Source organism: Alligator mississippiensis, chromosome 15 (assembly GCF_030867095.1).
Source record: "Alligator mississippiensis isolate rAllMis1 chromosome 15, rAllMis1, whole genome shotgun sequence".
Lineage (NCBI taxonomy): Eukaryota > Metazoa > Chordata > Crocodylia > Alligatoridae > Alligator > Alligator mississippiensis.
This window is the reverse complement of record NC_081838.1, coordinates 3246014-3261782: the sequence shown is the minus strand read 5'-3', so window position 1 is coordinate 3261782 and position 15769 is coordinate 3246014. Positions and strand designations below refer to the sequence as shown.

Sequence of the window (15769 nt, the reverse complement as noted above, 5' to 3'; positions counted from 1 at the left end):
ACGGGAGACAACCCAGGCGTCCCAGCTCCCAGCCCTCATCTACCTCCCTCCCTCCCAGCCGCCTGCCCTGCTCCAACTCCCCCTCTCCAGAAGCACTGGACCCCCGCGTCCTGGCTCCCAAGTGCCCCTGCCCTCACCCCCAGCCGGGATCAAACCCAGGGGGCCAGACTCCCCCGTCAGCCCCCACTGCCGTTGCAGAGCGGGACAGGGCCCAGGTGTCTGGGCTCCCAGCCACCCCCAACCCCACCTCCAGGCCAGGGCTGGGGAGCCCCCGGGAGCCCCCCACTGCAGGGACAGCGCAAAGCCGGGAGAAGAGACACACGTGAGAGCCGAGACAGGTCCTGGGCCCTGGCGGCCGCTGTGTCTTTATTCAAGCACCAGCCCCCTGGGGGGGCGCCGGGAAAGGCCGATGCCCCCCAGGGCGCAGGGCTCAGAGGGGCAGGTAGAGGGAGTACTCGGAGAGCCGCCACTTGCGCAGGGGCCGGGCCGTGCGGCCGATCATGGGCAGCTTCTGGGCATAGCGGGACACGTGGCCGGGCCCGTGGTGCTGGGGGAAGCAGGTCTGGAAGAGGCGACCGGGGCAGCGCCGCCCGGCCTGGCGACCCGCAATGACGAAGCTGAAGCGCGGAGCCCCCCGCGGCGCCAGGCGGCTCTTCTGGAAGACGTCGCGCACACCGGGCCGGTGCCCGGGCTGCCGGGGCGTGCCGCGGGCACGAGGGGCTGCAGCCGGCCGGGGGGGCGCGGGGCGCTCGGCCCGGGGGGGCTCCTCATCCCGGGGGCTGACGGTGGCATTGGCCGTGAGCTGCGGCATCTTACGGCCGGCGTCCCCCGTGCCCGGCGGTGCTGGCACCTCCTTCCTGGCCTCGGGGGTGCGGGGGCCAGGAGCGGGCGGCTGGGGGGGACGCGGCCCCACGCCGGTGCCGAAGCGGGTGGCCAGGCTGTCGCCAAAGAAGGCGTAGAGCTCGCGGTAGGCGTCGCACAGGGGCACGGCCGGCGGTGGGGGGGTGGTGCCGGCGTTTGGGGGCCCCCCCAGCTGCAGCAGGTGGGTGGCGATGCCGAAGCCAGGCTCCGTGGGGGGGTCCTGGCCGGGGCTGGGACAGGGCGAGGCATCGGGCCGGGGCCGGGAGCCCTCGGTCGGGGGCTGGGCTGAGGCCGCCTGCGCTTTCATCTTGAGCAGACGCTCCACGGCCACCTGCAAGAGGGAAGCGCTGGGAGAGCGGGCAGGGGCAGCCGGGCCCTCCTCCTGGGGGGGGCTGAGCTCTTCCACCTCCCCTGGGCCCCTTTCCTCATGCTCCTGGGGGTTATGGTACCTCCTCCGAGCTGGGGGACTGGGCCCAGCCTGCCCTGCCTTGCCCTCCCCCCCCCCGGACCTCTTCCCTGAGCCTCCTCCCAGCTGGGGTGCGGGGAGAAGTGACTCACCAGGATGGCACCATAGACCTTGTGCCCGTCAGCCTTCACCTGGGCGTTGGAGACTGAGTAGTCATCCAGCACGGCTTGGAGGTTGGCCCAGTAGGTGGAGAGATGGGGGTACAGCACCCGCTCCACCGCCTGCGGAAGTGGACACCGGGAGAAGCTGGGTACACCCCGCAGGGACCCAGTGGCAGGGGGTGACCTCAGGGTCCCCCCCAGCCCCTCACCTTCCAGCCCAGTGCGTGCAGCCCCACGACAGCTCCGTAGTGGGAGCAGAGCGGGCGCACAGGGTCAGCCAGCACCTTCTGCAGCGACAGCAGGATCTGGTGGTAGAGCCCACTCACCAGGTCGCCGTGTGTCCTAGCAGGGCAGAGAAGAAGCTGAAACTCCCTCCTGCCCCCCCACCCTTTCTCCCCAGGGGAAGGGGCTGTGTTGAGCCCGGATGGGAGACAGAGAAGACACATGGGCTGGATATAACAGGCTCCGGCTGGCTCTGGAGGGCACCACAGGCGGGGTAGAACAGGCTGCAGCCAGCTCTAGGATGGGCACTGGTGACTGGGTATAATAGGCAGCTGGCTCTGGGGGGCACCAGAGGCAGGGGCTGAGTAGAATGAGCTGCAGCCAGCTCTGGGTTGGGCACCAGTGGCTGGGGATAACAAGCTGCAGCTGGCTCTGGGGGGGCACCAGGGGCAGGGGCTGGGTAGAATAGGTTGGAGCCTGCTCTGGGATGGGCACCGGTGACTGAATATAACGTTACAGCTGGCTCTGGAGGGGTGCGGACTATAACACACAGCTGGCTCTAGGGAGCCGAGAGCTAGGTATAGCAGGCTGTGGCCAGCCCTGGGGGGTGCTGGATATAACATGCAGCTGGCTCTGGGGGCACCAGGGGCCAGGTACAGCAGACTGTAGGCAGCTCTGGGGGATCCCCATGCCCCGCCCCCCCCCCGGCGTGGCCTCACCAGAAGATGTGGCTGAGCAGCATGGCAGCATAGTCGCGCAGGGTCCAGTGGTCGTTGAGGGGGTTGATGGAGGCAGCCAGCGGCTCCAGGACGCAGTAGGTGACGCTGGCAATGAGGCTGCGCGCGTAGGAGCCCAGGCACACGTACGGGTTCTGGATCAGGCTCCGCGCGATGTGCAGCAGCCGGCTCAGCTGCTCCAGGTCATGGCTGACCGACTTCACCTGCAGTGGAGCCAGGGGTCAGCCCCAGGCCCCGGTCTCTGACCCGTGACCTACCTGCCAGCCCTGGACGTGGCTCCACTGTCTCCCAAACCTGCCCCCGCCCTCAGCACTTCACCTGCAGGGATGGAGTGGGGTCAGGGGTCACCACCACAGCCCTGACCCCTGATCCCCGTGGTCACCCCAAACATTCCTGCTCCCCCCAGGCACAGCTCCACCATCCCACAAGCCTGCTGCCACCCCCAGACTTCATGTGCAAGAACAAAGCAGGGTCGGGGGTCGCTGTCAGCCCAGGCCCCAACCTCCAGCCTTTGTGCCACCCCTGGATATGCGCTGCCCCCCAGCCCTGCAAACCCGCCCCCACCCCCAGGACTTCCCCTGCAAGATCAGAGCAGGCTCAGGGGTTACCATCAGCCCCAAGCCCTGACCTCTGACATGACCTGCCCAACCTTCCTGCCACACCTGGACATGGCCCCCCCCCCCCGAATTTCTCCATAGGAACGGAGCAGGGTAACCCCCTCTCCCTGCCCGCAGCTCCACTCACCCCGCTGACCACGTAGACGAAGTAGGGCAACAGCGCCGCGATCTTGGAGTTGGTCTGGAGGTCCTGGAGGGCGACCTGCAGGTGCAGGGGGCGGGAAGGGCTTGGACCACAGGCAGGTGCCCCCGGCAGGTCTCCAGCCTGACCCCAGGCCCAGAAATCACTCCCCCGCTGCAGTGGAGACCAGGAGGCCTTTACAGCAGGGCAAACTCCTGCCCTGGCAACGCTGGGGGAAATGCCTGGGCAAGCTCTGGGCTCTCCGTCCTTGGGGGAGAGGGAGCCCTGCTGCTCTGTGTGCCTGGCCCTGGGGCTTTGCTGGCTAGGAAGGAAGCTCCCCCCCCGGGAGAGCAGACACTGGGCTGTCAGGGCTCTGTTGGGGGTGACCTGGAGGCTCCTGGCGCCCTGCTCCGAGTCACCACCAGGCTGACTTGGGGGTCAGAGGGGTCTGCCCCATGCCACTCCCCCTGCTCCCACCCACCTTCATCAGCTGGGGGTCGTCACCCAGCACGGCCCGCGTCACGTGCTGGTAGTAGTTCAGCAGGTCGTCCGTGAGTGTGGAGACAGCGCTGGGCACTGCGGGGGGAGATGCATTAGCGGGAAGCTGCCGGAAAGCCCCCCATGTGGCCGCCCGAAGGAGGCAGGGACATGGGGCCGTGGGAGCAGCTCCTCTTGGGGGACCCAAAGCTGGAAGGAGCCAGGGATGGGGGAGTTGCAAGGGGAAGGGGAATCAATTGGGTGGGCAGATCACAGCCAACACAGGCAGCCAGGGGCAAGGGGGGAAGGCCGGCTGGGAAAGGCAGTGGGTGGTGGGTTATAAGACCCTAAGTCCTGCCACGACTGGGTCCACCTGGCCCAGTCTCCAGAGAGCAGAGGTGGGGAGGGACAGACATCGGGTCTTGGCAGGATTTTCCTGTTCCTCTCCCAAGTGCAGCCCCCAGCATTGAGGATCCAGGTAGTTCTGCTACAGACTCCGAGCCCCTCGCACCCGTGCTCCAGAGCCACTGATGCCTCTTTCCTCCAAGGACGTGTCCAGTCCCTTGGGGAACGGGGCTGAACTCCCAGCTCCCCCTGACGTCTGATGACAACGAGCCTCGCGCTCAAATTCCAGGCAGGGGGACAAGAACTGCCTGGGCTTGGTTTTAAACTGCCAACCTGCTGATTTCACTGCGACCCCTTGTCCGTGCCTGGTGAGAGAGAGGCCACAAGAAATCCCCGAGGACTTCCTCTCCCACACTGAGTAGGTCGTAAACCCTCATCCTAGCCCCTGGCTCTGTGCTGACCAGGCCCGTCCTCCTTAGTGTCTCCTCCTAAAGAATCATAGTCAACGGGGGTTGAAGGGAGCTCAGGAGGTCACATCCAGTCCAACCCATGCTCCAAGCAGGACCAGCCCCAACTGCAACATCCCAGCCAAGGCTTCATCTACCCAGGTCTTCAAAACCTCCAAGGATGGAGACTGCGCCACCTCTCTGGGAAACCCGTTCCAGTGCTTCACCACCCTCCTAGTGAGAAAGTTTTTCCTAATATCCAACTTAAACCCCCTTGCTGCAGCCTGAGCCCATTACTCCTTGTCCTGTCGTCTGCCCCCGCTGAGACCAGCCCAGCTCCAGCCTCTTTGCAACCGCCCTGCAGGGAGCTGGAGGCTGCTATTCAATCCCCCTCGGTCTTCTCTTCTCCAGACTAAGCCCAATTCCCTCAGCTTCTCTCCACAACCATTTTCATTGCCCTCTGCTGGACTCTCTCCATGTCCACATCCTTTCTGTAGGGGGAGGGGGGACCACAGCTGGACACAGGACTCCAGATGTGGCCTCCCCCGTACAGAATAGAGGGGAAGAATCACTGCCCAGGATCTGCTGGCAGCGCTCCTACCAATGCAGCCCAGGATGCCAGCAGCCTTCTTGGCAACAAGGGCACACTGCTGGCTCATAGCCATCTTCTTGCCCACTGTCACCCCCAGGCCCTTTTCTGCAGAGCTGCTGCCCAGCCCGTCACCCCCAGCCTGTCCCGGTGCATGGGATTGCTCCGTCCTCAGTGCAGGCCTTTGCACTTGTCCTTGTTGAACTTCCTGAGATTTTTGTTGGTTTGATCCTCCAGTGTGTTGAGGCCTCTCTGAAAAGCCCCTCTCTGGAAACCCCTCCAGGCTGCTAATCCCTTGTTGCCCCTCTCTAGACTCTCTCCAGCTCCTCTCTCCCCACGTGGCGGTGCAGGGACCAGAACGGGGCACAGCACTGGAGGGGTGGGCGCGCCATGGATGTTATTCTTGCCAGGGAGCTCCTGGGGCTGGGGGGCACTGTGCAGGGGCGGGGGATGCTGAGGCTCTTACCGCTTCCCTGAGGCTCCAGGTTCCCTTTCCCATCCAGGTAGGAGACGTGCACTGCGAAGGTGAGCGGGGGGCGGGGGGGGGGGGGGGGGTCAGATATTCCTGCTGATCCCCCACAGCCCAGTCAGATGATCCTCAAAAGCCCCAGCCCAGGACTGGATGGGGAGGGGGTAGCCTGGGTGTTCCCCAGAGTCCCCCAGGGCTGGGAGCAGGGGGCAGAGACCCAGGATGAGCCCAGGGGCAGGGGAGACATCTCCAGCCCCAAGCAGCCACAGCCCAGGGACGTCCAGCTATTGCGGGGGGAGGGTCCCGCCGTGGGGGGCCACATACCTCTGACGGCCGCCTCGGCGCAGCCCTTGGGGATGTTGGTGGCCAGGGCCAGCTCCACCAGGTTGACCTCCCGGTCCTCCTGGAAGTACAGCTCCCCCTCCTTGACCGGCCGGAAGGGCAGCGCGTCCTGGGAGCCGTAGCCGCAGATCACCTAGGATGACCCCCCGCCACGGTCAGCCAGGGCAGGGGGAGGCGCGAGCCCCCTTCCCCCCAGGGGCACGAAGGCTGGGGGGGGGGGAGGGGGGCAGCCGATACAGCCCCCCCACGACACTCACCTCTACATTGCTCCAGCGCAGCGCCCGGTTGAAATCCTCTACCGTCAGCTTGCGCCGCTTGGTGTGCTTCATGAACTGGGAGCTGTTCTGGCAGTGGGGGGCAAGGGGGGCGTCACTGGGACATGGCCCCCCCATAAGGGTGGGGGGCAGTCAAATGGGTATGGGGGGACCGGGGCGTGGTGGGGTCGGGGGGCCTGGGGAGAGTGGCGGGTGGTTTCAGGGGCGCACGCAGGCACGGGGGGGGGGGGGGGGGGGGCAGGGTGCGCGGGACCGGGGTTATTGATGGGCACGAGGAGCGCGGGCGGGTGTGAAGTGGTATCGGGGGCACGGGGATCTGGGGAGCCCACAGGGGCACGGGTGGGGGCCACAGGAGAGCGGGGCCGTGGGGCACTGGTAGTCACCGGTGAGCATAAGGAAGCGGGGGTGGCATCGGGGGGCACTCGGGAGGTGGGGGGGATGGGGTGACTGGGGAAACACGGGGGTGTGGGGGGCACAGGGGTGCGGGTGCTGGGAGATGGGGGACGGGGGGTGCAGCAAGGGGCTGCTGTGGGGGTGGGGATGGGGGCAGAAAGAGCCTGGGGGGGGGCGATGGGGGTCACGGAGGAGCCGGGAGCAGCGCGGGGCGGGGTCGCAGGGAGGAAGCGGGGGGCGTGGCCGGGGGCGTGGCTTGCCCCCTACCTGGGCGGCCTCGCGCAGGCGGTAGCAGACGTCCTCGGCCAGCAGCGCGGCCACGTCGTCGGGCAGCTCCGGGCCCAGCCCCGCACTCTCGGCCATGAGCCGCACGGACTCGCGGGGCAGCTCCACGAAGCGGCGCTCGTCGCGCTCCGCCATGGCCGGGACGACGCGCGATAGCGCGCACACACGTGCGCGGCCGCGCGCCAAGGGGGACCGGCCCCGGCCCCGCCCCCCGGGGGCGCGCGCCAGCCAGCGGGGAACCCCCGGCCCTCTGCTGCCTGGGGATGACGTGGGCGGGCCGCTGTCACGTGACGCCGGGCTCTTAAAGGGCCCGCGCCACTCGAAACCCACGTGGTTCTGGAGCTCTTAAAGGGCCAGGACATGGTTTCTGCCACGCCCCGCCTCCCTTCTCACACCTCTGGGGGGCGGGGTGACCCTGGGACCAGGCCGTGGTGCCCTCAGAGCTTCCCGCCCCCGCGCTGAGCTCGACCAAGCGCCAGAGCCGGTCGTGGGGCGCCCAGGGCTCTGCCAACAGCAGCCGCGGAGACGGGCACCGTGCAGCGGTGCGCAGAAGAGGCTGCCGGGCCAAAGCATCAGCCTGAACCGGGCAAACACGTCTGCCATGTCCCCCCACCCCAAACCCAGAGGGGACAGAGAGGGAGATTTCCCCCCAGCTCACAGGAGACAGGACACGGGTTGGGACACAAGAGCGGGACCTTTATTCTCCCCCCAGCTGGAGGCGGCGCGCACACAGCAGGGCAGCGTCCCAGCGTCCTGAGCCCACGCAGCTGAGTCGCTCACTGGGGGTCTGCCTCAGCCCCAGGCTGGACTGGGCGGGGGGGGCCTGGCTCTAGGTCTAGCTCTGTCCTAGGCACTGGCCCTGGCTCCGGGCTGGCCTCCCCCACGCGGCTGAGGTAGCGCTGGAGCATGGTGGGCAGGAAGCTGTGCAGGAAGTGGTAGAAGTCCTGGAAGAGCGTGGCGTGCTGGGGGGCAGGCGTGAAGCGCAGGCTGGCCTGGGCGTCCAGGCGGGCGCAGGCTGTGAACTGCAGCAGCGGCTCCCCGCTTGCCTCCTGCCGGGCAATGGCCGCCGACACCTTCTCCTCCAGCTCCAGGGACCGTGCGGCCTCCTGCTCGGTGCCGGCCTCTGCCAGGGGACTGCTGTGCTGGGGCCGCAGCTGCCGCCGCACCCGGCGCCGGCCCACCCACACCCGGTGCCACAGGGCGCAGCTCCAGCTCACAGCCCCTGCTTCTTCCAGGGCCTCTGCTCGCGGCCTCTTCCGGGCAGGGGAGACGGAGACAGGGCTGGGGATCCCCTCCTCTTCGCTCAGGGGGCGCTTGAGCCCAGCAGCCGGTGGCGTTCCTGGGGCGCTGGGGGCATCCACAAGCTCCCTGGGGGCATCCACAGGCTCCCTGGGGGCTGCCGGCTGCTGGGCTGGGGAGGTTGGGGGCTCCCCCGTCTCCCCCTGCTGAAGGGATGCCCCGGGGGGCTCCAGGAGCTGCTCTGCATGTCCAAGGGGCTGACGCTGGAGCTCCGTGCAACTGCACTTTAAGACGTCTCTGAGCACAAAGGCAACGCCAGCGCACACGTGCCCAAACCAGCTCTGCCGGGAGCTGGGATCTAGGCCCAGCTCACGCCGACGGGCAGCCGGGGCCAAGGGCAAGGCGAGGAGCAGCCCGTCAGAGTCCAGCTCACCAGCCTCAGGCTGGAAGAGGCGCACCAGGCCCCAGGGCCGGCCCTTGGCAGACTTGCGCTGGTACTGCAGGCTGCGGCAGTACTTGGCGGCCCGGGTGCAGCAGACCCGCAGGCGCTGGGCCATGCGCTCCGTGACGTTGGTGGCCACGTTGTGGCTGCGCTCGAAGGGGTCCTGCAGGGTGACAGGGCCCAGGCGCAGCCCCGCACCCGCCACTGCCTCCAGGGGCAGCACCCGGCCCTCGCACAGGGAGATCACGTGACCTGAAAGCTCCTGTTCCCCGAACTCCCGGAAGAAGTCGGCCAGAAGGACGCCTGGGGGGAGCAGGAAAGAAGTGGGGTGAGGACAGGGATCCCTGCATGGCCCCTCTGCCCCCAGCCCCCCCAACGGCACTCACACAGGCTCTCTGTGTTGGTGTTGGGCTCCAGCCGTGCCGCGTCCCGGGGGAAACTGCAGTCCCACCCGTCCACGACCATCCGCTCCTCATCCCCTGGAAGGAAGGAGATGGTTAGCGATCCCCAGCCACGCCACGCAGACCACATGTCAAGGAGGTCTCACCCCCCAGTGCTGTGCTGGGGGTGTCCATACACTCCCTCCTCATGGAGGCTCCGGTCCCAGAAGCAGCTCCGTCCGAGTCACTGCCATCAGCAGGTGGGAGATGGCAGGCGCTGGGGGGGCAGCTCCCTGGAAGCCCTGATGCACTGGTCAGGGATCACTCCCGTGCTAATCGGGCAACCCCAGGAAAAAGCAAGGGTCCATTTCCCCGCTCCCTGAGCCTAGAGATCATCTCAGGGAAATGGGCTACGGGGCACAAGTTATGACTCAGTTTCCCTGTGCCAAGAGGTCATTAGCTCAGAGATATATAGGCCAAGTCACAGGTCATGACTCAGTTTCCCTGTTCCCTGAGCCAAGAGATTGCTGTCGTAGAGAAACGGGCGGGAATGCAGACATCTGAACCTGAATGGGATAAAACTCTTCCACAACAACTCGCCTCGACCACGAGGGCAGACTCTGAGAGCACCGAGTCTTCATCCGCTGGCGGTGAGGCTGCGTGGTCTCTGCTGGATGTAGCTGTTCTGGGTCACGTGGCCCGATTGTTGGTATCCCAGTAAACCAGCATACAATAACTGGCATGCAATAAACCAGAGCACAGCATCCCAATACACCGGTGCATCATTGGGAGGAACTTGCTTTGGTTTCTCTGGATCATATCAAAGCCCCCAGAACCAGCCTAGGGGTAACACCCAGAGGAGAGGCTGTGCCTTGGTGTCTGGGGGCTGCCAGATGCAAGCCGAGCTCCCCCAAAAGCCCTGGTCCTTTTGGGACTTGGATTTTCCACCCCAGGGTTTCTTTCTAGTTCAGGCTCCCAAGCCCAAGATCATGGAGGCCAAGGCTAAAGGGAGGCGGCTGTGGTGCATCCGGCTTTTGTTTTAACTCAAGGTCAGGGCCTGGCGGCCAGTCCCCTCCTGCCCTGGGGCCTTCCTGGAGCAGGTGGGAAGGGCACCAGGCAGGGCTGGGACTGTCCTGCTCCAAGATAAGGACAGGGCTGAATACAACTCCTGGGACCCTGCCAGGCCTGGCACCTCATGGGCTCCTGGCCAACGAAATGGAGCATGAAAGCTGCTGGATTCAGGGTACAGGGATGTCACATGCATGTACATGCACGCACCCTCCACCCCCGGCTCATGCTCTCGCACACAAGCACACACACACACACCCACACATGTGGCAGCTCCAGGCAGCCCGTGTAACTGCAGCTAGTTTTGGGCAGGGCACATGGCTCTCTCGTGGGCACCAGCCAGGCTTCACATGCCAAGCTCAAGGGGACGTTTTTCGCCACAGAGCTGCCCTTTGCTTCTCTTACTGGTGCCCGGCCTCCTGGTGCTCCTGGACCCAAGCAGCCCCTGCCTTCCCATGCACAGACATGCACAGCCCCAGGGCACAGAGCATGCCCTACCTGCCAGCTGCTGGAGACGGGCCACAGTGGGCAGGATGGGTGGGGAGCGCGTCTGCAGGAAGAAGATCACCAGCAGCGTCAGGGCATAGTTGGTGAAGAGTGGGCCGCCTCCATGAGGGTTACCTGAGAGGGCAGACACAACTGTGAGATGGGGGGCTGTGTCCTGCACCCCCAACTCTCCCCCAGACTGGCCCAGCCCAGAGCCCTGGACAAAGCCACAGCCCCCAGCGAGAGGGGGAAGGGGAGATCCTCACCCGCCAGGCCCTGCTGCTTGGCCCAGTAGCGCAGCACGTAGACCAGCGGTCGCACTCGCTCGTCAGCCTCAGTGCAGAGCTGCAGGAACTGCGTGTTGCACAGACCCAGCCTGGGGAGGGTGGGGGTTGGGAAATGTCAGGGGGGGCAGCCCCCACTCCCACCTTTGCCTCTACGGTGGCAGCTGCCTCAACAACCTGCCCCTCCCAGCGCAGCAGTCCCCAGGCCCCCACGGAGAGCCCGCGTTACCGGTTGTTGAGGGAGATGTCGCCGCACAGCCCCGAGTCCTTGTGGCTGAACTTGACAACAGGGCGCCTAGCACTGGGCACGGCCTGCACACGGTGGACCCCGGGCACGCAGCTCTGCAGCACGGTGCGCACCACCTCCAGCACCTCCGGCGCCACCCCCAAGTCGATGTCACTCAGGATCGAGTCCTCTGCGGCCGGCTCTGCCCCCTCGCAGCACTATGGGGGAAGCCAGGGGCAGGGGGAACAATTACCAGGGGGAGGAAGGAGCAGGACAACTCGGAACCTGACCCCCCCGGGTTCTGGCACTAGCTTTTCATGTTAGGCCGCAGGGTCCTGGCATTGCACCCCCTCCCTGGCACTCCCTGAAGTTCCCTAGCAATGCCCCCTCTTAGCCCCCCCGGAGTCTCAGCGCTGCCCCCCCTCACCTGTGCCTCAGGGACCCCCTTGGCCGAGGCCTGAAAAGTTTTCGTCTTCTCCAGGTCCAGGAAGAGATCAAGATCACAGCCATGGACATCGAACCCATTGATGGATGAGCCAAAGGGGAGGACGGAGCAGCCTGGTTGCAGGAGGGGGCAGAGGTCATGCTGACGTGGGGGAGGGGGGCGGAGGTCACTGTTATGATCCCCATCCCCCCCGACCCAGCACAGTGGTGGGCCTCACCAGGCAAGAACTCCTGGAAGACCTCCTGGAAGAGGGTGACCAGCAAGTGTCGCAGGCGGCGCTCGTCCTCAGAGAACTCGAACAATTGCACCAGGCGTCGCATCTGGGCATCCACCTGTAGGTTGGGTGGCAAAGAGCGGGGAGGCTGTGAGCCGTCAGTGCACAAGACAGACCTGGGAGCCACCCCAGACCCTGAAACCATCAGCACAGCCACTGTCACAGAGGCAGACACAAGGGTGGGGAGGAGAAGGAAGAAGGGAATTGTGAACACAACAGAAAGGATCATGATGCCCATTTCTGCATCTCTGGTGGGTCCACAGCTTGAATACTGCACCCAGCACTGGTCCCTGCACCCCCAACGAGAGAGAACAGAGAGGTGCGCAGAAAGGCAACAAGACTGACTGGTAGTTTGGAGAGGCTTCCCTAGGAGAGACTAACGAGGCCAGGCCCAGTCAGGGTAGAAGAGAAGCTCGAGAAGGAGAAACAAACCACTCAAGGGGGAAGAAAAAAAGTCAGCAGGATTTACTACAGCCTGTCCCTCAAGACAAGAAAGAGGAGCCACAGTGAGACGAGCAGGCTGTCAGCTTAAAGCCAACACGAGGAAGTTCTTTCCTGCCCAGGCTGGAACTAAAGCACAGAGCTCGTTGTCCCCAGACCTGGGGAAGCTGGGGGGGGGGGCGGGATTTCCCAAGGGACCAGGCACGCCCTTGGAGACAAGGGGCATCGGAGCATGGGAGCGAGCAGCACAGCCTCTGGGTTAACGATGTAAATACCAATTAAAGAAACATTCATTTAACCTGCTGCAATTACAACAATCAAGCGCAGAGATGGGGATGGACCTGGCGGCACTGGGCTCCAGCCCCTGCTTTATGAAATCAGTGGGAGGGAGGGGAGATTTGGGCTGGCGCCGGCGCCTGTCCTACCCCACCCTGCTATAGAAGCGGGGCTGTGCCCGCCCACCCAGAGCAGCGCGGGGTGGTGGGGGCCAAAGCAGTCTGGTCAGGTAGGCAGCACAGCTAAGGAAGCCCTGGGGGAGAACAGACAACTCCGCCTCGCTCCTCTCTCCCTCCTGCTCTACCACCTTCCAGCTCCTGCCGGGGCACCACAGGGCTTCCCTTTCCCTCCTGTCCCACACTGCGCCTGGCCCCAGGCTGAGGGACAAGGGCGAGCTAAAACCATTTATCATGCGCCGATCGGTTAAGTGATTAATCACTTAATGGTTCACATTCCTACTCTGAATCAGACCCTCCTGGAGCCTCGGTGCTGAAGGCTCCCTGTGGGAGAGGGACGCCCTGCTCACACCCGGCCGCTCTCCCTCCATCTGGGGGACCCGGGAGCCCAGGCCAGGCAGACCTAGCGCCCGAAGTCCACGGCAGAGGTTACAGCCTTACGTTGGAGAAAGAGGACGTCAGCCGGGGGCAGAGACCACGGACCCCCGCGTCCCCTTTTCCCAGCACACACTCACGTCCTCGGCCTGGCACAGCTCCTGCTCCAGCTTCTCGGGACTCAGCAGCTCGCGGCGGGCGCCCCCCTGCCGCTTGGGGGGTGCGTAGGCAAACTCCTTCTGCTCCCGAGGCTTCACCCGCAGCCGCTGCCCCCCCACGCTGTGCTGAGGCTGGGCCAGGACCTTTTCCAGTGCCGCCTGGTCCTCCAGCTCCACGATGGCGTAGACGCCCTGCGGGGAACAGCGCAGGGAAGCCATCAGGGCCGGCGGGGCAGGAGGAGGGCTGCCCGCTCCCCCCCCCAGCGCCGGGACTGACCTTGTCCTTGTCCATGACCACGCTGGCCACGCCGCCAAAGGCCTGGAAGTAGTCGCTGAGCTCGGCCACGTCCGTGCCCTTGCGGAAGCCGCTGACGAAGACGCTGCGCTGCGCCTGGGCCTGGCGCTGGGCCCGCAGCCCCGCCAGCCGCCCGTGCTTGCGGCCCCGCAGGTGGTCGTCCAGGCTGGGCCCTGCCGGGGGCAGGGCAAGGGTCAGGGGAGGGGCACAGGGCAAGGGTCAGGGGAGGGGGAGCGAGGTCAGGGGTCACTGCCTGGGTCTAAGGTAAGGTGCTCTGACGCAAGGGGGTGAGGTCAGCAGCCAAAGGTTGGGGGGCTCAGTCTGACCCTACAGGTCAGAGGTCAGGCCAGCGTTTCAGCCCCGCCCTGACCCACGTGGTGACCTCTGACCCCCCACGTGGTGACCCCTGACCTCCCCCCACTAACCCCGCCCCCCGCTCACGGTTGGCGGCGGTCACGTGGCAGAGGCGGCAGCGGAAGCCCCCGCGGGGCAGCGCCTCCACATCCGGCTCCATTCCGGCGCGGGTTCCGCGCGGCCGGAAGTGTCCGTCCCTGAGATTCCCCCGGAAGCCGCTCCCCGCCGGAAGTAGCCCGTCCGCGATAGGCGTCCCCCGACAGTCGTGTTTCCCGCGCCTTCCCTGCCGGAAGTGGTCCGTCCCCGATAGGGCTCCCTCAACTCCACCCGCCCTGCCTAGGACTCTTCGTTCCCGGGCCACAGGAAATGGTCCGTCCCGCCAACGTGCCCCCCGCTCCTTCCCATCCCGGCCCCGAGGAGCCCGCCCGGAGCACAGAGGAGGGAGGGAGGGAGGGAAGGACAGAGAGAACACCGCACCCCCACTTCCGGCCTCCATTGCACTGTACCTGCTGTCCCCCTGGCCCCTGAGCCGTGGCGGCCGACCTGGGCCACGCGCTGCCCGCAGGCGTCAAGGTGGCGGCCGCCCTCGCCTTCCACACCGTGGGCACCTACCGGGCAGGGGCCGGGGCAGATGCGGGCACCAGCCAGGCCAGCGTGTCCCAGGACACGGCCGCCCTCGCCCGTCGCCTTTGTCTGCTTCCCGACGCGGCGTGCGGGGAGCCCTGGGCTGCACCCACGTGGCCCTGAAGCCGCCGGACACCCATGGCCTCCCCCCCTTCGAGGGGCACCACGACGGGGCGGGTGGCTGCCGGGCGAGCCCCAGGCACCTCAGGCACCCTGCTGTGCCCCGCACCCCTTGTAGGGGGCCGTGGGCTCTGCGTGCCAGAGCAGGGCCAGGCCGCCGTCCCTCCCACCAGTGGATGGGAAAGGACTCCTAGGCGAGGCCGGGAGACCCTCCCCGCGCCGAGGCCTAGCGCCGGTGGCAGGGTAGAAGCTCCTGTTATGGGGGCTTTGCTGGGAGACAGCTTGGGGAGGGTTGGGGGCATGCCGGGGGCCCTGCCCTGCGATACCCTGCCTGAGCCAGCTCGGGATCCCCTCCTGAGCAGGTGCATTCCCAGGTCCCTGCCTTGTTTTTCCCTCCAGCCAGATGGGGCTGTTCCAGGAGCAGGGCCCCTGCCCTGTCTTACCCCGGGGCCTGCCTGGATTGGGCCCCTGCCCTGTCCCCACCCCCCTGAGCCAACTGGGACCACGCCTACTGCCTGCTTCACAGGCGGGGCCCCCACTGCAACCCCCCACCCTGGACCTCTTCAAGAGAAGACTGGAGTCACCCTGCTGGGGCACCTGACCCCCGTTATCTTCCCTGCTTGGTGCAGGGGGCCGGACCCAACGATCTTCTGAGGTCCCTTCCAGTCTTACGCTCTACGAACCCTAACCCCATCGCACGTGCTCTCCGCAGGTGACAGTATGATTTGCTACCCTACCTACTGCAGCCCTGGCTGCTGGTGCCAGCGGAGGCCCAGTGTTCAGCAGCGGAGCAGCACTATCACGTGGCCGCCCGGGCTGCTGTGGGGAGGGCTGAAGGGGCAGTTCCAGTGCCTAGCACGCTAGGGTGGGCCGGGGGGGGCTGCAGTACATGCCCCCAAAGGTCTTCAGCATCTTCCTCGCCTGCTGCATCCTGCACAACGTGGCTGTGGCTCAGGGGCTGTCCCTACCCTCGCTTCCAGGGCAGGCCCCCCAAGGCACATCCCCCTCAAACCCTTTCCACTGCCCCCCCTGCCCCGAGGGGCTGTGCCAGCGCCAGCAGCTCATCGACAGCTTCTTCTGCCACCAGGAGCTGAGGGACAGGAGCCCCCAGACATGGGGGTCATAGCCCTTGCGCCAGTGCAGTAGTGTGGGGGTGGGGAGCTACCCCAACAAGCTCCACCCAGGGCAGGGGAGCAAGGCTAGAGCTGCCCCAGGGAACGAGGCACCTCCAGGCCCTTGGCACTGGGAGGAGGGGGTATGGAGAGACCCCAGAGTTGTGGTCTGACTGCATTCTCTGTGCAATAAACCCCTCCATGGGCCTTGATTGCAGCTGTATGTCTGTGCCTGGCTCTCCCCCCAT

At 66.1% G+C, this 15769-nt stretch overlaps 2 protein-coding genes across 2 annotated transcripts; both read right to left on the bottom strand.

The window, feature by feature from the left end:
• Positions 1-334: 334 nt before the first annotated feature.
• On the bottom strand, positions 335-7024 carry TAF6L (TATA-box binding protein associated factor 6 like). Its single transcript, XM_014603523.3, has 10 exons — positions 6729-7024; positions 6051-6137; positions 5776-5926; positions 5449-5499; positions 3607-3701; positions 3132-3206; positions 2370-2590; positions 1638-1770; positions 1420-1548; positions 335-1192 (listed from the first exon to the last, which is right to left on the bottom strand). The coding sequence occupies exons 1-10, from the start codon at positions 6879-6881 to the stop codon at positions 431-433; spliced, it is 1857 nt and encodes a 618-aa protein (XP_014459009.2). The 5' UTR covers positions 6882-7024; the 3' UTR covers positions 335-430.
• A 397-nt stretch (positions 7025-7421) lies between these two features.
• Positions 7422-15716, bottom strand: TUT1 (terminal uridylyl transferase 1, U6 snRNA-specific). The gene is made up of 10 exons (XM_014603521.3): positions 13753-15716; positions 13294-13484; positions 12999-13208; positions 11534-11648; positions 11299-11429; positions 10875-11089; positions 10628-10737; positions 10374-10496; positions 8814-8906; positions 7422-8730 (listed from the first exon to the last, which is right to left on the bottom strand). The coding sequence occupies exons 1-10, from the start codon at positions 14159-14161 to the stop codon at positions 7523-7525; spliced, it is 2805 nt and encodes a 934-aa protein (XP_014459007.2). The 5' UTR covers positions 14162-15716; the 3' UTR covers positions 7422-7522.
• Between the last annotated feature and the right edge of the window lie 53 nt (positions 15717-15769).